General features: G+C 43.1%; 2 protein-coding genes across 7 annotated transcripts; one reads left to right on the top strand and one right to left on the bottom strand.

Annotated features, from left to right (window-relative positions):
* Positions 1-160: 160 nt before the first annotated feature.
* Positions 161-18,851, bottom strand: pop7 (POP7 homolog, ribonuclease P/MRP subunit). 2 transcript variants are annotated; one of them, XM_034164078.1, is made up of 2 exons: positions 18,845-18,851; positions 161-729 (listed from the first exon to the last, which is right to left on the bottom strand). In XM_034164078.1, the coding sequence occupies exon 2, from the start codon at positions 712-714 to the stop codon at positions 259-261; it is 456 nt and encodes a 151-aa protein (XP_034019969.1). In that variant the 5' UTR covers positions 715-729; positions 18,845-18,851; the 3' UTR covers positions 161-258. The 2 variants fall into 2 exon arrangements, with proteins under 2 accessions (XP_034019969.1, XP_034019968.1); XM_034164077.1 differs by lacking the exon at positions 18,845-18,851 and adding an exon at positions 2,052-2,110.
* On the top strand, positions 6,708-20,253 carry LOC117504589 (dynactin subunit 1-like). 5 transcript variants are annotated; one of them, XM_034164073.1, is made up of 32 exons: positions 6,708-6,837; positions 8,966-9,031; positions 9,314-9,508; positions 9,917-9,998; positions 10,101-10,132; positions 10,480-10,500; positions 11,063-11,086; positions 11,429-11,515; positions 11,938-12,084; positions 12,853-12,876; positions 13,277-13,474; positions 13,597-13,801; positions 13,873-13,951; positions 14,027-14,186; positions 14,273-14,377; positions 14,470-14,661; positions 14,770-14,886; positions 15,443-15,595; positions 15,687-15,847; positions 15,960-16,128; positions 16,222-16,290; positions 16,386-16,598; positions 16,734-16,895; positions 17,692-17,823; positions 17,933-18,058; positions 18,210-18,352; positions 18,441-18,607; positions 18,753-18,871; positions 18,947-19,142; positions 19,226-19,299; positions 19,373-19,462; positions 19,530-20,253. In XM_034164073.1, exons 2-32 carry the CDS (start codon positions 8,990-8,992, stop codon positions 19,665-19,667), a joined length of 3,822 nt encoding a protein of 1,273 aa, XP_034019964.1. In that variant the 5' UTR covers positions 6,708-6,837; positions 8,966-8,989; the 3' UTR covers positions 19,668-20,253. The 5 variants fall into 5 exon arrangements, with proteins under 5 accessions (XP_034019964.1, XP_034019960.1, XP_034019962.1 ...); XM_034164069.1 differs by lacking the exon at positions 11,429-11,515; XM_034164071.1 differs by lacking the exons at positions 11,063-11,086; positions 11,429-11,515.
* The last annotated feature ends 820 nt before the right edge of the window (positions 20,254-21,073 follow it).

The raw sequence follows: 21,073 nt of genomic DNA, 5'->3' as shown, positions 1-21,073 counted from the left end.
TTCTATATTAGTTTATGGTAACATTTTTCAAACTTGTTGTGTCAACATGCAAATACAAGACAACACAGATACACCAGTTTCGACAAAATGGTCAAGATAACTGCCCAACTGTGAAAACAGTTCACCAACAGTTGTACAGCCAACACACTGGAAACTTTTGTACTTCTCTCAACAGCCATCTACTACTGTCAGGTTTCCAATCACCCAAAAAAGGTGGGAAAATGTTTGTCCACTGCACCACCCAACAAGGAAGCCACATTACTGTATGTCTGGGTAGAAAACCTTGATGTGAATGGCTGAGTTGTTCCGCGTACGTGTCATGGGTTCCCTTGCCTCATCGGGGTCTTCTGGCTCCAGATCGTCCACAAGCTCCACTGTGGAAGTGTTGGCTGCCAGCTGAAGCGCCCCCTGGCTGCTGGCCTGAAGCTGAAGGGCGATGTTGATGGCTCTGTTAATAGCCAGGCCCAGGCCGTGCACACAGATCTCCCTGTGGCCACCACCTTCCAGCAGCTTCTGGCAGCGTGCAAGCTGGGCTCTGAAATCCGTCTTCATGTTAACATAGACGTCATTTCGTCTCTTTGGAAGTTTACGTGGGAGGCGTTTTCTCAACGTGTATTCAACTGGGTCCATCTCTGTAGCCGAGGAGGTCGTGTCAGTGTGCGCCGGGGCCACCTGCGGGATGACAGCCATCACTGGGTTGCGTGATTCTGTCATGGTATCGTGTGCACGCTAGTAGCTTGCAGCAAAAGGAAAAACAAATGTTACTCTTGATAACCTACAGATAATAGTGAGTATGCACCATTATAAAGACATTACTTTAACTGATGCATTGTTAAATTTTTGAAGATCCCGGTGACACGCTGTGTTAATAGCTGGCTGGTTAATATTTCTCCTGACACTGACAATGTCGCTCTCTTTCAGCATTTTTTATACAAGCACCTGTTTGACAAACCAGCACACAAGATCACATTAAGTATTCCAAAGTTTTACATGGTTTTCAATAACACTATGAATTTACCAACAAAGATGACTGCTGTACAATGAGTTACTGAGAACAAGTTTTAACAGCACCAATGGTGAGAGACCCTTTCATAAAAACAAAACATCAGTAGCACAAAAATATATACCAGGAGAGTGGAGGTGGAGGACAATGTCCGACTTTTGTTATAGTGACAGAAGTCACAATCTGTAGGTAGATTTCAGATTCTGTAGTCTGCTGCCTTGTGTGGAAATCTCATGGTAATTTTATTTGAAGTGCACAGCAGCGGGAGTTTTAAACGCTACACTGCTGTCAGCTAACCACCATTAAAATGACAATAACTGCTTGTGTGAGAGAATAACAGCATCAAAGTGCTGCAAATGCACTGAAATGACAATTGCCATCCAAATTAAAGGAGATTTAGCAGTATTTTTCATTAATGTTAAAATATTACTGGCTTGGTGGAATTTCTTGGCCTAGCAGCCTGCAAAGCCTGTACTATCGTAAGGGAAACACTGAACTGTCTGAGTACACCTGACTTCATTAATAACAGTGGCTGGAGCAGAAATGGCGGTTAGATTGGGCAGTGCAGAAACATTCAGGCATAATTCAACAATGATTGCAGATTTTCCAGATACTAATATGCATCAGGTATCAGGAAGAGCATCCAGCGTAAAACTTGTGCCAATTCATCATGCAGATCCACCTTGGATTTGCTGTGGCGACCCTGAGTGCAAACAAGGGAGCAGCCGAAGGGACATATATACATATATATATATATATATATATTGATGTTCCCAAACGATTTAACCTCAGACCAACCTCAGGCTTCTTTGCGATGTATTTTCTGCAAAATTTTTGATTGTGTTTTTTTAATCTTATACTTATTGACTTCATGGTCCAAACCAGACCATGTAAACGCCGTTCATATGCAATAAACATCTACAGTATGAGGCTACGCAAACATCAGCTAGCAATCGTGACTAAGTCAGCATCGGCGGATTTCTTGTTCCTAATATGTCCCGTAAATGTAACTTTTTTAAAACGACACACCTATGATGAAGATTCTTACCTCAAAGTGATAAATATATTTGACGAATTCAGCCTACTTTCCTTTTCGCCAATTCATTCATTCTTCTTCCTTCACTTCAAATGTCCGATGAACGTGAGCGTCTCGTTGTACAATGCATACTGCCACCTACTGTTTCGGAGTGTGGCGAAATACTTTGGAAAACTCGGCAGAAACACAATGGATTCAAGGATGAAAACAATGAATGTGCCACATTAAACAATACTTTTTTTAAAAGGTTAACTGGATTGAGTAGTTATATACCCCAACTCTGATTTAGAAAGGATTCCAAGCTCAGATGAAGTCATTACCAGTGGGAGGGGATATTGGGTTTGATTGTCTTGGGGCATATTTATGATGTAAGGATGGCTCTTGTTAATGTATACACCCCTAATTGGGATGATGAATCCTTTTTCAGATTTTTTTTTTCCATGTTGCCAGATCTGTCTGTATATGATCTGATCATGAGAGGGCATTTTAACCATTGAATGGATTCTTCTTAAGGCCTTTCCTCCTCTAACTCAGCCCTCAATCAAAATCAACCAAAGTGATTGTAGCCTTTATCAACAAGTTTAGCACTGTCGACCCATTATGGGTTTTTTTTTAATCCAGATGTGAGACAATATTCTTTTTTTTCGCGTGTACATTGTTCCTATACTCGCATAGACTCCTTCTTAGTGCCTAACAACAACCTACTTTCATCTATTTCAGGTTGTAAATATGATTCCATCTTTGTGTCGGCCCATGCCTCCGTCTTAGTGAACGTTCCTTTCCAAAAATGTATTAAAGCAAGACCACCACAGTGCCTCAACACACACCTGCTCCTAGATAATGACTTTAACTTTGCCTCTAAGTAGATAGACTTTTTTCGTGGTTAGTAAGACTCCAGAAGTCACGTTATGAGAAACAATGAAGGCTTTTATAAGGGGAGAAATAATCTCTTATAAAGCCTATCAGAGAAAATCTAGGAGAGAGAAATTAGCCAGGCTATCTCGCCATATTGCGCTTCTGAGGGCTCATGTATAAAGACTTGCACGGATTTCCTACTGAAACGTGGCGTACGCCAAGACACAGAAAATGGCATAAGCACAAATACATCCAGATGTATCAAAGTGTGCATACCCATGTATCCAAGCAAGTTCCATTTGTACATCGCAGTAAACATGGAATTGAGTGTACATGCGCACGCATTAAGCTCCTCCCTTTCCACGCCCCAATTTAAATATGTAAATGTATTTAAGCAGTTTGATTGTGTTATTTGCCAGTACCATAAGTGTGGAGTGTAGTGTGTTTGATGACTTCCGCCATCATCTCTGTGTTGTTGTAGGTAAAAATTGAAGCACTCTGTATGTACAAAGTGTGCACATGCACAAAAATGTGGCGTACTGCTGTCTCCATGCTCCTGTTCAGATATATCAAAAGTAAAATGACTGTGGAAATGTGTGGTGCGTCATGCAAAAATCCTGGTTGGTGTACGTATGTTTCTACAGCTACTGTGCCATCTGGGAACCATTTATAGTGTGAAAACAAGAAGTCATCAGAGTGATGTGCAGATCAGAGACACTGATGAACATTTAACACACCCACATGTTTGCAGTAATATGGATGGATATAAAAGCACGTGCAAAGTGATGAATAAAATAGCACTAACAATGACTGCGTTAGCATTGTTGTAGGACCTTGCAAATGGTGCAATCCAATGTGAGCGTGTACTTTGGGAACGCAAGGATTTACTTGCAAACGCAAATGATGGTAACAGGCTCATAAACCAATTTAAATTACCAAGGCCACTGTTACTGGGGTTGCACACAGAACTGCAGCCAGCCCAGAGCACAATACGGTGAGGACCCAGGAGTTGTCTGTGCCCACACAGGTGCTGACCACGCTGGGCATCCTGGCATCAGGGGCATTCCACCGTGAGCTGGCTGACTGGTCGGGCGTGTGCCAGTCAACATTGAGCCAAGCCATGCCAGCTGTATGGAACACAATTATCGAAATGTCATCCAGGTACATCACATTCCAACATTACAGCACATTTTGCAGTGAGAGCCGGTTTCCTGAATGTAATCGGAGCTATTGACTGCACACATATTGCCATAAAGGTGCCATCACATGATGAATTTGTTTTTGTAAATAAGAAACATTGTCATTCCATCGATGTTCAAATCATATGTGGTGCAGAAATGCGCATCAGGTTGGAGGCTGGCACGGTGCATGATGGTGAGCTGCTTGGTCGTTAAATAGTGGATTTGTGCAATTGTTCTGAACAAAAACCAGCGCGGGAACATTTGGGCATGTGCGCATTCAAATGTTTTTTGTTATTGTTATTATGATTATCAATGTCTTTTTTTTTCTTGATAGTGGAACTAGAGAGCTTCTTAACAGGCCCCCAACTGTGTTCAGTATTTGTCAATAAAAGTGTGTGTAATGTTAATGTCACATACTGTCAGCCAGCATGCATCTAATATCTTTTACCTTCAGTGTATGCGCTGCACTGAGCTCAGCATTTACTTTTTACATTGCAGTGAGCTGCATTAGAGAACAACGGCCGAGCCACGGCTGTCATTTTTGCATAATGTCTCTAAAACTTCTTTAATTTTTACACAAAACAACACAAAGACAGTGGCGGACATCATCAAACACACTACACATCACACTTATGGTACCGTCAGCACGACACAACCAAACTATTTAAATAAATTTGCATATTCAGATGGAGGCAAGGAGCCAGGGGTCGTCTGTGCCCACACAGGTGCTGACCATGCTGGCTATCCTGGCATCATGGGCATTCTAGCGTGAGCTGGCTGATCAGTTGGGCATGTGCCAGTCAACTTTGTGTCGAGCCATGCCAGCTGTGTGGAACACAATCATCCGAATGTCATCCAGGAACATCACATTCCAACATTACAACGCATTTTGCAGCGAGAACCAGTTTTCTGAATGTAATCAGAGCTATTCACTGTACACATATTGCTATGAAGGCACCATCACATGATGATTTTGTTTTTGTTAATAGGAAACATTTTCATTCTATCAATGTTCAAATCATGTGGTGCGCAAATGCGTGTTAGGCTGGAGGCTGCACGGTGCACGATGGGGGGGATTGCTTGGTGGCTGAATAATTTATCCGTGTAACTGGTCCTAACAAAAACCAGCACGGACACATTTGGGCGTGTGCACATTCAAATATGTTTGGTTTTCACTATTATCATTAATATGTTTTCTTTTTCTTGATGGTGGAACCAGAGAGCCTCTTAACAAACCCCGACTGTGTTCAGTATTTGTTAATAAAAGCTTGTGTAAGTTAATGCCACATACTGTCACACGCCATGCACCTAAGATCTTTTTACTTCAGTGTGTGTGTGCAGCTCAGATAAGCATTTACACACACAAACATACTTACGCCGGGGCCACAGCCAGGGACAGACACAGACTGCAGCGCATTGTGGCCTCTGCTGAGAAGGTGATCGGCTGTAGCCTTCCATCTCTCCACGACCTGCACGTCTCCAGGACTCTGGGCTGAGCAGGTCGGATCACAGCTGACCCTTCTCACCCTGCACACGGTCTGTTCAAACCACTCCCCTCGGGCAGGAGGCTACGGTCCATCCGGGCCAGAACCTCCCGCCATAAGAACAGTTTCTTCCCCTCTGCCGTTAGACTCATGAACTCCTCATAACTCAGTCACCTTAAGCTTAACTCTGTCACTTTATCATTTTATCACGGGTCACTTTAGACAGTGTACTTTGGTTTTTAATTGCACTCCTCCCACTGCACTGTTTTTTCTGTTTCTCTGTTTTTCTGTTGCACACAGCCTTTCATATTTCTTTTTTTTATCTTATATTTTATCTTATTTTGACACATATGTTATATTTTATCTTAGCATTTTATCTCTTCTTAATGTTGCACCATTGTACCGAAGCAAATTCCTAGTCTGTGAATCCTGTTCACTGGCAATGGCAATAAACTTCTTCTGATTCTGATTTAATTTCCATTTTACATTACAGTGAGCTGAGAGAACAGCAATTTAACCACAGCATTCATTGTCTTTGCACCCTATCTCTGACAGTTCTTTCATTTGTATACACAACAACAACACAGAGACGATGGCGGAAGGCACCAAACACACAATACTCCACACTTATGGTGCTGTCAACATGACACAACCAAACTATTTGAATAAATTTGCATATTCAGATAGAAGCGTGGCCAGGGAGGAGTTTGGTGCATGTGCGCTAAATTCCACATTCAATAGGATGTACAAACTGAACGTGCGTGGATTCATGCATGCGCACACTTTGATACATCCGAATATATTTGTGCTTACGCCTGATACAGGGTTTTGGCATACTCCAACTTTTAGTAGAAAGTCAATGCAAGTCTTTGTACATGAGGCCCCTGGCCTAGATGGCTTTCCAGCAGAATTCTATAAATTTTGTGGAAGCAGCTGGCCCCATTTATACTAGAGACATTTACTGAATCTTTTAGCACTGGTATACTCCCCGAACCATGAATCAGGCTTGGATCTCACTGCTTTAAAAAAAGGGTTAAAGATCATATCATCCCATTAGCTTGTTAAATGTTGACTTCAAACTTCTGTCAAAGTTGCTGTACAGCAATGACACGCATTTCCACTCCCATACAACAGGCGGCAGTGTGTAGTACTAGGTTAGGTTTTAAACTGTTTTTTAGCAGGAGAAAGAAGATTATTCATCTGTCAAAACTAAGTGATATAAACAGCTGGAACAAAAATATTCTTGATTGTTCGGATTTGTGTGTCTGTCTGTTCCAGGTACGTGACAAAACATCGCTGGTTGTTGGTAGAATGTTGTCGAAGCTTTTCTGTAAAACTTTCGGTTATTTGCTAACACCATAATAGCATTAGCTATCAGAGTAACGCTGTATTACTTCATTTAAATCGGCTTCTTTAGCGTCGTTAATGTCACTGCAACAACTCTGTCACCGAATACCATAAGTGTCACTTATTAAGGGTAAGAAATAATGTAGTTTTACACGTCCACGCAGCATTACGTATGTTGTTAGCTAGCTGTATAATCAGCTAGTTTGCTAATTCAAATATCGCACTCTTAAACACACTCTTTCCTTTTACTTTTTGTTTCTAAATAACGTCTGTGTCACATCTTGATAATGTCTGCATAGCAGGCAGCTCAGTAGGAGACGGGTTACTAATATGTGGACGTGGGTTCGATTCCCGGCCATGTCCGCGGGTCTGTGTCGTCTTATTTACGCAGACCTTTAAAAGTTATGATTGTGTCCTGCAGGGTTTAATCCACCATTTGTGGTTGCTGATTCAGCCAAATCTCACAAGTCTTTGACTTCATGCGAAAGGCCAAACAGCTTGTTTTAATCTTTTGTGACATATGAAAGGAACCTTCGCCCTCTAAAAGAAGGTCCAGATCCACTCACATTAAGTAGCTGGCCACTGGTTGAAAAAATTGGTTGAGAAAAGAAAAGATTGATTGAGAGTTCCTGATGTCTGAGGACAAAGTTATTTTGTGGGTTGAGAAAGCAAGGCTACCACCTCCTGTATTTTAAATGTCAGAATATCAACTGTGGGTTTTGATCATATGTACAAGTCTGACCAAAAGCATCCAAATGAATGACAAATGAATCCAAATTGAAATAATACAGTATGTGGGAGAAACGGCAACACTGCAGCTTCCAAGCAGGGGTGTTACAGAAAGCATTTGCATGCAGCTTCTAAACTCTAGAGGATCTTTTTTTCTTGCAATAAGGAACGGTCTAAAAAAACGTAACTTCTGACTAACCTGTTGTGAATGAAGCCAAGTGTCGACCACATGTACCTCCCTTTCACAGCTCAGATTGGCTTACATTTTGCTATGTCTCAGTGGGATCACAGTCTTCTTGGTTCCTTCAAAGTGATGAAAGCAAGAAGCATTAGTGCTTGATTGCATTATATATGTATTTTTTATAGAAAGTCTAATTCTCAGATCTTCTTAATTATGGCTATGAACAGCCGGCATTCTTACACCCTGCGGGTGAGTAGTGTGAATGTTAATTTATCACTTTATAATAGTGGGAAAAAATTATGAAATAAGAAAGTTGTGTGCCACTCACCATGCTGTTTTGCATAATTTCTTCAAACTGGTTTAAATGCAGTTCTGGCACATTCCGGACATCTCACAGATGATACAAAGTCATCACCCTGATGTTTATCCAATAGAGATGTGTCTGTTCCTTTTCATCTGAAGAAATATGTCATCAATTTCATAAATCGGCTGCTTGGCTCACTTTATTCAATAAAGTTCTGTGTTGGGATGACCTATGTTTTAATAGAGTGGGGAATCAGGTTCTCGCAGTCCCAGTTCACCCTGAGTGAGCATCTTTGTATGAGCAACAAAGACTTTTTTTGTTGTGGGAAGACTGTTATGCTCCATGCCATGTGACTGAGGTCAGGAGTTATTTTGTGAAAATACCACTGCCTCATATTTTTAATATGTAACACTTTATAGCTGGAGTTGGAGACACTGTGGCACAAACACATTGCTGTCTTTCTCCAGTTAAGTCATGTGCAGTTTGCTATTTGTGACAAATATGATGTCATCTTCACAATAAATTTGGTACTAATGACCTGTTGAAGATTACAGAGCTCTGCTGGATATCATAGTCAAATCCTCAGCCTTTGAGATTGAGAGACTCCTGGCTGGATAGTTGCCAGTTCTGTGGTGGATGCAGCAATGTGCTGCTCCAGCACATGCTGTCAGACTCAACCCCACCTGTTAAATATCAAAGATAAAAAACGACGATGACCCATAGTGTAATAAACAAAGATAATGACCTCTTCTGTTGACTTAATGTAATTGATAACTGTCCTTTTATTTCTCATCTTATTTTTTCTTCTTTCGCACTCCTGTTCCTGCATTCCCCAAATCAAACAGCTGACAAGCCCAATAATCAGCAAAATGAGCAGTGGAGGAGTGGCAGAGAGCGGCAAGCCTCCAAAGGTATATCATTTATTTATCTGTTCACAGAAAATGAACACAAAAAGAAAAGCTAGACACTCTGTGTTAAATCCTGTGATTTGTAAAATTGTCCTGAATCTATCTTGGAGGTTAAAATTGTCATCTCATCTCTCATTTTCACCTTCTTTCATCTCCCCTGAACAATCAACCAAGAAGCACATTACCACCTCCATTTTGGAGGCAATCTTGAATCTGTTCCTAAAAGAATACACAGAGAAATTATGATCACCTTGCTGTCTTTTATTCCCTTTATTCCTCTTGCAGATTGGTTCCATCGTGGAGGTGACAGGGAAGGGTCAGCGTGGTACTGTCGCGTACATTGGTGCCACCCTCTTTGCCACAGGGAAATGGGTGGGCGTCATACTGGACGAGCCCAAAGGCAAGAACGACGGCACTGTGCAGGGCAAACGATACTTCACCTGTGAGGAAAACCATGGCATATTTGTCAGACAGTCACAGGTTAGTGAAACAAAGGTTGGTGTGTGTGTGGTTAAGATGTGTGCACTCAGGTATAATTGTATGCATTGCTAATAATTAAATCCAAGTACATGCTGGGATGAAGGTGAAATTTTTGGTTTTTGCCTGCTTTGCTGAAGGCAGAGGAGGTCGAGGAAATGCTTTACTGTGTCCATGTGTATGCGATGTCTGGACAACTTATATCTAGATAAAACTTGGTACGCAAGGTCACCTCACTAATATCTCACCCAAGTTGGACTGTAGTCATATTTTGATTGTAATTGTGGCAAACTGCAGATTACAACTTGGACAAGTTTTCAGTTGGGCTTAGTGAGCAGGTTAGGGTCAGTATCACCCTTGTTCCTTTTATTCCATGTGAATCCTGATGGCACCTGGTGCGTCTATTGCTAGATCCAGGTGGTGGAGGAGGGCTCCAGTGCCCCATCACCAGACACGCCAGAGACTGGCACTGCCAAGATCCCCAAATTAAAAGGTGAGCGTGCACAATGAGCTGTGGCAGAGGCTTAAAAAAATGACTGTACTGAGTTACCTACACGACACACTGTAGTAATAATTCTTCTTTGATTTCCTCCAGATATGTCTGAGACTCCTAAAACAGGCAAACAGGTAAACAACCATGATTTACCACTCCTATTTTGGAAAATTTGTGCCATCGATATGATCATTGTAGGTTTGTGTGCATGATGCTCTGTGGATTTGAATAATGTGGTTTGTCCTTATTCAGCCTGACACAGGATGGGGAACTGGGATAAGAACTTGGCTAAAGTCAGACAATAGAAAAGCTGTTAAATCAGTTTGACCTTTACTTTGTGCTGCTGCATAGAGGCTTTTTATTATTATATTTTATAAGTCCACTCTCCTCCTTTCCAGTCAGCAGTTTTCTTTTTCATATGTCATCTTCTGGGCTTGATGTGTGATTTTTATTTTTTTTTTCTCTGAATACCCTTTTACAGACACCCGTGACCCTTAAGAAGGTAGAAACATTTAAATTGAGCACTTTTGCTGTAATTCACCCCACCACCGGAGTAGCAGTCTATTTTCTGTTCTAACTTTTAGGCTTTTTTTTCCCCCACTTTTGCATGCCATATAAATGACACTGTTCTTACTGAGACACAATTTTCACTTTTTCTCTCCTGGTCTTCTTTTGTAATCACTTTTTTTATTATCATTTTGCTTAAGACATCACCACAGTCAGGTGGCAGAGTCCTAAATCTTATACAACGTGGTACTTGTGTTGTTTCTCTTGTGTGTGTCAGTGCAGTTTTGCCACTGTTTGTGTTGTTGCATGGGTTTATGATTCCATTTTTAAGACTCGAGTCACCAAAAATCGCCCAATGATGCTGCAGATATGGTTGTGAAGGAGGCAACAATGCATGCTGTTGTCCATACTGTGATCACCTGATTTAACCAAACAGTGGGTGGGCTATTTTTATGTGCTTAACTCCTGCCTCACTTTCCTACTGGATGCATGCATGTGTGTGTGTGTGTTTGTCCTTGTATGACCTCTGCAACTCTCTTCCTCCTCCTCTTCTGCAGTCCTCTACCCGCAGATCTGCAAAGGTGAGCTTATCTGTGGGAGACAGGGTGGGGTCAAAGGGCATCAAGATGGATAAATCTAATTAATGTTATAAACCAAAAGTGAGGAGCTGCTGAATACAGTCAGCATTGCATAGACTAAAAAAAACAACTTGTTTTGAGAACTGGTGTCACTTTTTGTTTACTTTAGATTTTCATATGAAAATATTGATAGTGGGATGGTTAAAAGTGAATGAGAAAACTTTACCTTCCAGGTTTCTGTGACTTCAGATCAACTTTGCTGCTGATACATTTGGGTTTTTTTTTTTTTTTTTTTTTTCGGATGAGGCCTGAGTCCTAACACTCTCTGTGCTCACACTGTGACAGTGGGACACACCGCAGCGTCTGGCGTCAGCTACTTCCCTCCCCTCTCTCTTGCTCCGCCCTTCCAGTCGCATCGGTTTGTTGCTCAGGGTACGCTCGGCTGTATTGGTGTACTGCCTTTGTGCCGTTTCACAGCAAGTGGTGAAAGGTTTGGTCACTGGGAGCTGGTGAATTTGTTGCCTTTGGCAGCAACGTCTGGTTTCCAACAGAAGATCTTAAGTTGGTGTTCAACATGTGGGTCACTCACCTTTAAAAGACACTGGGGAGAACAAATGTTAGAAAAGCACAAGTCAAGAGGATTAAACAGAAAGTGGAGTGTTGACTTTTCCATTAGTCTAGTAACATCTTAATACGTAATTAATGTGTATGTGAATGCTCACTTATTGTATTTAACGTGACTGCATGAATACGTCTCACTCACATTTTTACTGTTTCCTTTCCTCCAGCTCTTCTGGCCTCCTGTCCGTTCACTTCTCCTGTGTGAAAAAGCAAACATATGTTTTTGTTAACAGGCGTCTCGTGAAAACCTCTCATCCTCTGTGTCCGGCGACATCAGTGAGGCCGGCCTGTCCTCCCACCAGGGAGCTCTAGGGGGCCCCGTGGTGCCACAGCCAGGCGGCTCGCCTGCAGCAGTAGCAGTTGTGGCTGGTCCGAGCAAGGCAAGTCTCCAACAGCAAACTTTATTTAGCTTAGTTTGAAAAATCTACTCCTTTTTTTTTTAAATGATCAAACATTTTTGATTTTATGAATACAAATAGTGAAAAAAAAAAAGTGACAGGGAGGCAGTTCAAAAAAAGTTTGACAGCTCGAGAGCATCAAGTTTATCAATGAAAATGATTGTTTTTAAAGTGTGATTTGCATTCTAAATTTGGATTTTGTGCACCTCCTGGCAAAATCCTGCATGTCCGTGGTGCTATCTTCAAAATGCAAAAAGCAGTTTCAGTCAGTCTTGGTTGATGAAATCAGTGCGTCACCCTCCTGCAAGACAAGTCAGATATCAAGGTCAAATCAGAAATGATCATCTGAATGACATTTGTGACCATATGTCTGTAACTAGATTGAGTGCTAAAGGGTTTTCTATCTGCTTTCCTGAAAAAAGTGCCGCCCCTCTGTCAGTGACGTCAGGCCAAGCTGAAGCGTTAGCTTGTAACAGTGAGGTGCTGCACTCACCTGGATGCCTTGTTGTTTGTTTTGTCCAAAGTCAGAGTTGTAGTCCTCTGAAAATCAAATATCAGACATGGTTTTGCTCTTTACGCCTCCAGATTTGAGCTTCCAGTCTGGAATTCCTGTAACAATACAGAGAGTCATATCTGTCTCCTTTATAGACTTGAACAAATCCCCTCAGCTTTCTGATCTTTGTCACTATTTTATTATTATTATTATTATTGTTAACATTTCGGTCACATTTGTTGTTTATGTTCGACTAGGAGGATCCTGGAATTGCCAAGCAGGTAGTTTTCTGACGCTGCATTGCGTGCTGGTGACATCTGGCACAAGTTCACTAACAAACTTAAAACACCAGAGAGGAAAATGACTTTTGCACAACTTCGGTTTTTGTGGCACTTTTATGTTGTATTTCTTGATGATGATGCATGATTTAACTTCCCAAAATATGGAATGCAGTATTTTCAGGGCTTCATGCTTTCAAGTGTTTCTGGCTGAATTTCCACTTGTGGTTAATTCAGAGGTTTAATCTACTTCATTAAGTAATTGTAACTAATTTTTTGGTGGTGGGCCATGCTTACTATCCTCACAGCTTGTAAAGAAAATCGAATGTATTTAAACTGCAGATTCATTCACCGTCCAGTACTCTCTTGCTCATCTTCTCCTCCAACCATTCACCTCTCCCAGGAGGAGGAGTCGCTGCGAGCTCAGGTGAAGGACCTGGAGGAGAAGCTCGAGACGCTGAAGATGAAGCGGGCCGAGGACAAGGCCAAGCTGAAGGAGCTGGAGAAGCACAAGATCCAGCTGGAGCAGCTTCAGGAGTGGAAGACCAAAATGCAGGAACAGCAGGCTGAGTTGCAGAAACAACTCAAAGAAGCCAAGAAGGTACTTTGAAACTTCATGCAATGTTTGATAGTTTTACTTAAAACAACAAAATAAAACACCATATTCATGAGATTGAAAAGAGCACCTGGACAGTTTTATGTTCTATCTCCTTCTCATCCCAGGAAGCACGTGAGGCACAGGAATCCAAGGACCGCTACATGGAAGAGATGGCGGACACGGCAGATGCCATAGAGATGGCCACGCTGGACAAGGAGATGGCTGAGGAGCGAGCAGAATCCCTTCAAGTGGAGGTGGACTCGTTGAAGGAGAAGGTGGAGGAGCTGTCCATGGACCTGGAAATCCTGAGACACGAGATAACAGAGAAAGGTGTGTGGAAAAAGAACAGACGCATCGTCTGAACACGCTACATGTTATTCACTTCCTTTTCTGTCCTGTAGGTTCAGATGGAGCAGCCTCGAGTTACCACGTCAAACAGCTGGAGGAGCAGAACAGCAGACTAAAGGAGGCGCTGGTCCGGTCAGTCGCATGCTTGGGGGTTAATGCTTGCTAAAATTTAAAGGACACTTCTCAAATTTTTCTCTTCATCCTCAGGATGCGCGACTTGTCGACCTCAGAGAAACAAGAGCATGTGAAGCTTCAGAAGCAGATGGAGAAGAAGAATTCAGAACTGGAGACGCTGAGGACTCAGAAGGAAAAGCTGCAGGAGGAAGTCACACAGGCCGAGACTATGATAGATGAACTTAAAGAGCAGGTACATGGCACCTGACAGAGGGGAAAAAGGACGACGGCTGGGAGTTTGAAGAGTGTAATGTAGGTGTGTGTCTGTACGTGTGCCAGGTGGATGCGGCTCTGGGGGCAGAGGAGATGGTGGAGACCTTGACTGAGAGGAACCTTGACCTGGAGGAGAAAGTCAGGGAGCTCAGAGAAACAGTCACTGATCTGGTGTGTGTGTGTGTCAGCATTTAACATGGTACAGAAAAAGCTTTTCATTTTTAATCTAACCGGCCTGTTTGGGTGGTGTTGGGGGCCTGTAGGAGGCCATCAATGAGATGAATGATGAGCTCCAGGAGAATGCCAGGGAGACAGAAATGGAGCTGAGGGAGCAGCTGGACCTGAGTGCGGGAAAGGTGAGAGAAGCAGACAAAAGGGTGGAGGCTGCCCAGGAGACGGTGGCCGACTACCAGCAGACCATCAGCAAATACCGAGATCTGACAGCCAGGCTGCAGGTGAGTCAGCAGACAGAGTGCACTGGAATCTGATGTGCACATTTACATTTTGGTTTCAAATCAAACTTGTGGATCCCCTGAGAATGCTTCCCCCTCCCCCCACGTTAGGAAGCCAACAGGGAGCTGACGAGCCAACAGAATGCAAACGTTGAACAAGTGCAGCAACCTCCTCCAGAACTGTTCGACTTCAAAATCAAGTTTGCAGAGACGAAAGCTCACGCGAAGGTAAGACACCTGCAGGTCATCCCGCCCAGACCGCGACGGCATTTTCACACCAATAGACAGGTGTAAGGAGATTTTTTTTTTTTTTTAATGCCAGTTATCAGATTTTACTTAGTGTTTTACAAAATGGAACTCAGGATTTTAAAACATGAGTGTAGGTGTCTTATTATTAATCTTTTCTTGACTGAGAAATTGTTTGCAACACCACAATAAATAAATGATCATGCAGGTCCACACTTTAAGAGAATGAAAGATGACTCTCCTGTAGTTTCTGCAGGCATCCATCAACAGATTTATACCACACGATTTTTGTATTTATTAATTCATTCTTTTTTTGTTATACGGCTGCATTTTAATTCTAGATAGCTCTTTGATTTAAAGCGTGTGCGTATATCCATCTATATAACCAAAACTGAGTTTTTATTATTTATTTTGTATGTGGTCTGAGAGTTACTTTTTTTTTTTTGCATTTTAACATTGAGAACCGTAAATTCAGTTCTCTTAAAATGTGGCAGAAGTTGTTGCATTTACAGTTTTTTGTTTTTGTTCCCCTCCTCAGGCCATTGAGATGGAGCTGAGGAAAATGGAGGTGGCTCAGGCCAACAGGCAGGTGTCTCTGCTCACCTCCTTCATGCCAGACTCTTTCCTCCGTCATGGCGGAGACCACGACTGCATCCTGGTGCTGCTGCTCATCCCCAGGCTCATCTGTAAGGTGTGTGTGTTTGTCAGAAGCCTAAAAACTGCTTTACAAATGTATATATTTTTTACCTTTTTATTTGAATTTGGTCTTGTGTCCTCTGCAGGCCGAGCTGATCAGCAAACAGGCACAGGAGAAGTTCGACTTGAACGGGAACTTGGTCCAGGGGCCGGTGCTCAGAGGGCCGGCAGGAGAACAGCGCAGCTTTGCTTCGGGGCTGGTTTACTCCCTCTCACTGCTGCAGGCCACTCTGCACAAATACGAACAGTAAGCTGCTTCGTCCCGACTGACACGTAAAATACACATCAGAAGGCTTTTGCCAATGAAAGCAGAGGAACTTGACATATCTGATTTGTTGCTCCTCCCTCTACACTCTCAGGGCTCTGAATACATGTAGAGTGGAGGTTTTCAAACGCATGGGTACGCTGTACTCCGAAATGAGCTTCCACGAGCGCTCTCTGGATTATTTAATTGACCTGCTCCACAAAGATCAGTTAGATGAAACTGTGCAGGTGGAACCTCTGACCAAAGCCATCAAGTACTATCAGGTATCACTTTTTACACAGGAGGGTCAAATCTGTTATTTAAAAGGTGCAGTTTGGCAGCATCCAGTTATAATAATACTCACTGCTGTTTTCCAGCAATTATACAGCGTTCACCTGGCGGAACACACTGAGGACTGCACCGTGCAGCTTGCTGATCACATTAAGGTGCATGGAGCTTGGGCAGCTTTTCTTTTTTTTTTTTTTTTTTTTGTAATATGACATGAACATTATCCTGACCATCTGCATCATCTCGCCCACAGTTTACCCAGGGTACTCTGGACTGCATGGGAGTGGAGGTCGGCCGCCTGCGAGCTTTCCTGATGGCGGGCCAGGAGAGCTCCAGTCTGGCTGTCCTCCTCAAAGACCTGGAGACTTCCTGCTCTGATGTAAGACAGTTCTGTAAGAAGGTTCGCCGTCGCATGCCCGGAACAGATGTGGTCGGAGTGCCGGCGGCTGTCAGTTTTGGACCGCAGGTTTGCACATGTACACACTTGCTGTGTGACTGTAGAATAATGAATGTTTTGTTGCGGCGCCCCCTGCCTTTGCATGTAGAATATTTGCAGTAGTTTAACTGTGACATTTCCCCGACTCCCCGCCTGACCCTGCAGGTGTCGGAGATGCTGACTGAGTGCAGGCGCCAGCTGACCCGCGTGGTGGCGGTGCTTCAGGAGGTGGCTGCAGCTGGCGCTCAGATGGTGGCTCCTCTGGCTGAACAGGAGGGGCTCAGCGCCCTCAGACTGGAAGATTGTGCCTCAAAGGCAGCAGAGCAGGTCGAGTCACAAGCCGAGTTATATGTCTGAACCGCCGCAGATAAACACTGGGTCACTGTGATAGACTCTCTCATTGTTAGATTAATTTGATATTTAAATTCAGAATTAATAAGCATAGATGGTTGTTATTATTAGTGTAAACACCTTTGAAATCAACATGCAGGTTGTGGCTTTTAAAGGATTAATCCCATAACTCCGACATGACAGGAGCTTTTAGCCACATTGTAATTATTTTTATCAAATTCCTTGACAGTCTGGGATGTTACATAGTGCTTACACTGACACCTATTAGTATGTTATAGTCTAGGTAAAGGCCTGCCAAGGGAGCATACGCAGTCAATCAATAACCAACAGTTGTCCCTCATCTGAGGGAGTGTTCCCAGCACTAGAGGCCATTGATTACAAGCAGATGAAGTACAATGTGACTTGATCATGATTAATATGTTGTTGAAAGTAAACCTTAAAACTATTAATGTAATCTTATAGGTCGCAACTGTAAATACTGCTGCCAAATAGTCTTCCGGGTCAACAATTTTAGATACCGGAGTTCTTGGCGGTATCTGCATTATGGTAAATGTCCACCAGGTGGAAATATTGCTCCATTTCAAAAACCTCAAGTATAGGCTGCTGTAGGACAGCGCCATCGACAACCATCCTGCTGCTTATATTAGTAGATGACTGTATGAAATTTAAACAAAGTCGAGGGTTGTGCATCGAACACACATGCACCAGTAAAAACATGGTTACATTGAGAATGCCATTTTTGAAATTCAACACGATTTTTATTTTTTGTCAGGTTTATGGGTCAAGTGACGTGAATGCTCCAGAGTGTCTGCGTCAGTCCTGCAGCTCTATCATTGCCACCATGAATAAGATGGCCACAGCAATGCAGGAAGGAGAGTATGATGCAGACAAACCGCAGGGAAAGGTATTTCTGTTTTTATGCCATGTTTTTCAAATAGCTATCAGTTTTAGATTTAGGGGGTAAAAAGCAGAGTTACAGGTTACCTAATATTTTGGATATATCCTGTGGTTAGATACCTCCAGTGGAAATACGAGCAGCCACGCTCAGGGCTGAGATGACCGATGCCGAGGGTCTCGGAGTGAAACTGGAAGACAGAGAAACTGTCATCAAAGAACTCAAAAAGTCACTCAAGATAAAGGTAAAGTGCAAATGCCTGGAACACTTCAGAAGCTTTGATGCATTTATCCCGAGTCTCTCAGACAGACATGAATTACGGAATTCATTGTAAAGACTGAAGACTCACCCCGTCCTTCCTGTCTTCTGTCCAACCGTGCACCTCTCGATCTCAGGGCGAGGAGCTGAGTGAGGCAAACGTTCGGCTGAGTCTGCTGGAGAAGAAGCTGGACACTTCCACAAAAGATGCTGATGAACGTGTGGAGAAGATCCAAACCAAACTGGACCACAGCCTCGTCCTGCTGAAAAAGAAAGAAAAGTTAAAGAAAAAAACAAAAAAAAAAACCACCACTTTTCACATTTTCTTCAAACTGCTGCCTTCATTCTGTCTTCTCTCTCAAATTCAGAGAATTCGAGGAGACGATGGATGCTCTGCAGGCTGATATTGACCAGCTGGAGGCGGAGAAGGCTGAGCTCAAACAGCGCATCAGTAACCAGTCGAAGATGACCATTGAAGGCCTGCGAGGACCAGCCACTTCTGGAATTGCCTCCATCGTTCAGGGATGTGCAGGAGGTACGTTTTTCTTTACTTTGCAGTTCTGGAAATTCCACACATCAGGGTGTGTATTAACGTTGGTTTGGAGCTCCTCTTGATTATTGCAGCGATTGTTTGTCGCCAGGTTAGCATGTGAGGTGGTGTTGTCCTGTCTTCCCTCCAGGTGGCTTATCTTCTGTAGCAGGACCAGTGCAGGTGGTGGACTCTCCTCTCCTCAGGCAGCAGCTGGACGCTCAGAGGCTGGGCATCAAACACCTCAAGAATGAAAACAACAGGCTCAAGGCATGACGTTTGGTTAAATCCCACCACCGTTGTTTGTACCTGCTTCCTGTATTTACTGTGATATTTCGTGAACAGGCGGAGAAGATGAGAGCCCAGCTGGCCTCGCTACCTCCGCTCTGTCCCCCAAAACTGCCACCCATGTCCAAAGAAAGTTCTCTGCCTCCAGCGGGACTGAACACGGGTCTGTACCGGAGGACTGACCAGCTGCTAGCCACCCTGCTCAAGCTGAGTGCAGAGGTGAAAGTGGTGGACATAACCGGGAGGACAGCAGGTGGGCGCACACTTGTCCCACAGAGTCAAGACACCGCCCCACTTTATAGGTCTCATTTTGTTTCCCTCTCTTTAAACGACTAGTTAGCGCCAGTGCCCAGCTGTTGGAGCAGACGGCTCGACTGCAGTGTCTCAGCGACGCTCTGGACAAACTCCAGGTGAAACCACAAGTTTGAGCTCAGGTGGTTTTTGTCACAACAGTTGTGTTCTAACAGTCTTAATTATTTTCAGGGAGAAATAGCTGAAAACATCGTCTCCCATCAGCCTGGTGCAAAGGCTTCGTCCGACTTCGCCACCTTCCCATCGTCTTTCTTCCTTAAGGTACTTCACACCTGTTCATCTTCAAACTGGTGTAAAAACAGCACTTTTTAACTGCGCTGTTCCTCAGGCCAAAGAAGAGAATTGGAGCGGTACAGTGTTTGTGGGCCGTGTTGCCATCCCCTGCACCCGCGGCCAGGAGCAGCTGCACCGCCTCGTCCTATCACAGCAGCAGCTCCAGCAAGTGCACCGCCTTCTGTCAGCCTAACGCAGTGCCTCCAACACATCATGGCGCTTCTTCTTCCACGATTCCAAACTTATTCCCATCGGAGCGTTTGACGTTCTCAGGAAGATTTGTCCCAACATTTCCTACTGTTAAAACAGCAGCACAAACACAAGCCTGCTCATAAAACTACTTTGAAGAGTCTAGCTAGTTTGGGGTTCATCACTTATGTTTGCACGAGTCTGAGACAAGTGGGATCTCCCCCCCCCACCCCCAATCTTTACTTTCAAGTTTCTATTATGTATATTTGCTGTAATTCTTGTTCCTGCATGGAATTCCACTACATTAAGTTCGTGTTACTTCTAATTCTGATGTCTTAGCATGTAGCGCCATGTGTCAAGCTAATAGTATCTTGTCTCTTTTTTGCTTTTCTGTCTCAAGTTAATCCAACATCAGTCAGTGCTTTATGTACCAACGCTGGACACACTGCTGAAATCTGTCACTTTTGTACTACAATTCGATAATTTATGCTAGCACCAGCGTCTTTGATCTCAATGCCTTTTTGCTCCCTTTTGCTTTTCATTTCCACAGTTCTGGTGTATTTAAATAAAAACATTGAAAATGTATTGATCATTACTGCCCTGCTGCTGTCATAAAATCTGGTCATTTCACAATAAAGTGGATGCTGGGGATCTGCTAATTGACTAGCGATCACTCAAGTCAACAGTTGCCTAAACTGACTGTTACAATTATAATCTTTACTTTGCCCAAAATGCATCAGCGAGGAAAACTAACTTCATAGCTTTGGACAATTTTTTTCCCCAACTTCTAAGAAATGCCAAGGTCCTACTGCCATCAAATTCAACATTAACATTAAAACTGGGAGGCGTGCTTCCTCAATCTCTTGTACAGCTAATATTTGCACCCCCCCACATAAAAGTAAAACCAGAAATTAGCTGTAATTTTGTGATCCCACAGAAATTGCAGAAACTTGCACTTCAACACAAAATAAGCTTTGTGGTACAGAATTGAATAAATGTCTTGTGTAAAGTTTGGGAGCATTATACTTTGAGTTTGTTTTATTCATGTCCCTTTCAAAACCGCTGCATCACTTGTACATTTATTACATAAGTTTCAAACATTTTGGTCTCTGGAAACTTGATATTTCATTGTTCCAACACTAACTCTCCAAGTTATGCATGAAGTGGGCTAAACCAGAATAATGTGAACAGGACCTTTTATTTGCATCATATCACTAAACAACCCAAGACTAGATTAAAACCATTTGAACCATTTTCACTTAAACAGGCTCCAGCCACAAGAATGTGCAACATTGTAGTCATAGTGACTGGGCCTGTTAACACTGTATGGCTCGCGATGACGTCTGCGGTGGTGGCGGCGGCTTCTCATCACGTACTGCTGCTGATTCATGTAGGACATTTTTCTGGGAG

This window comes from Thalassophryne amazonica, chromosome 23 (assembly GCF_902500255.1).
Source record: "Thalassophryne amazonica chromosome 23, fThaAma1.1, whole genome shotgun sequence".
Taxonomy (NCBI): domain Eukaryota; kingdom Metazoa; phylum Chordata; class Actinopteri; order Batrachoidiformes; family Batrachoididae; genus Thalassophryne; species Thalassophryne amazonica.
The sequence above is the reverse complement of the archived record's forward strand: the minus strand, read 5'-3'. Positions and strand labels throughout refer to the sequence as shown.

Excerpts from the sequence above, each read along its gene's own strand:
- LOC117504589 (XM_034164073.1), top strand. The coding sequence starts at position 8,990 with ATGAGCAGTGGAGGAGTGGCAGAGAGCGGCAAGCCTCCAAAG. Across the intron at positions 14,662-14,769 it reads ATCTGACAGCCAGGCTGCAG|GAAGCCAACAGGGAGCTGAC; the intron begins GTGAGTCAGCAG and ends CCCCCACGTTAG. Across the intron at positions 16,896-17,691 it reads CCTCAAAGGCAGCAGAGCAG|GTTTATGGGTCAAGTGACGT; the intron begins GTCGAGTCACAA and ends ATTTTTTGTCAG.
- pop7 (XM_034164078.1), bottom strand. The coding sequence starts at position 714 with ATGACAGAATCACGCAACCCAGTGATGGCTGTCATCCCGCAGGTGGCC.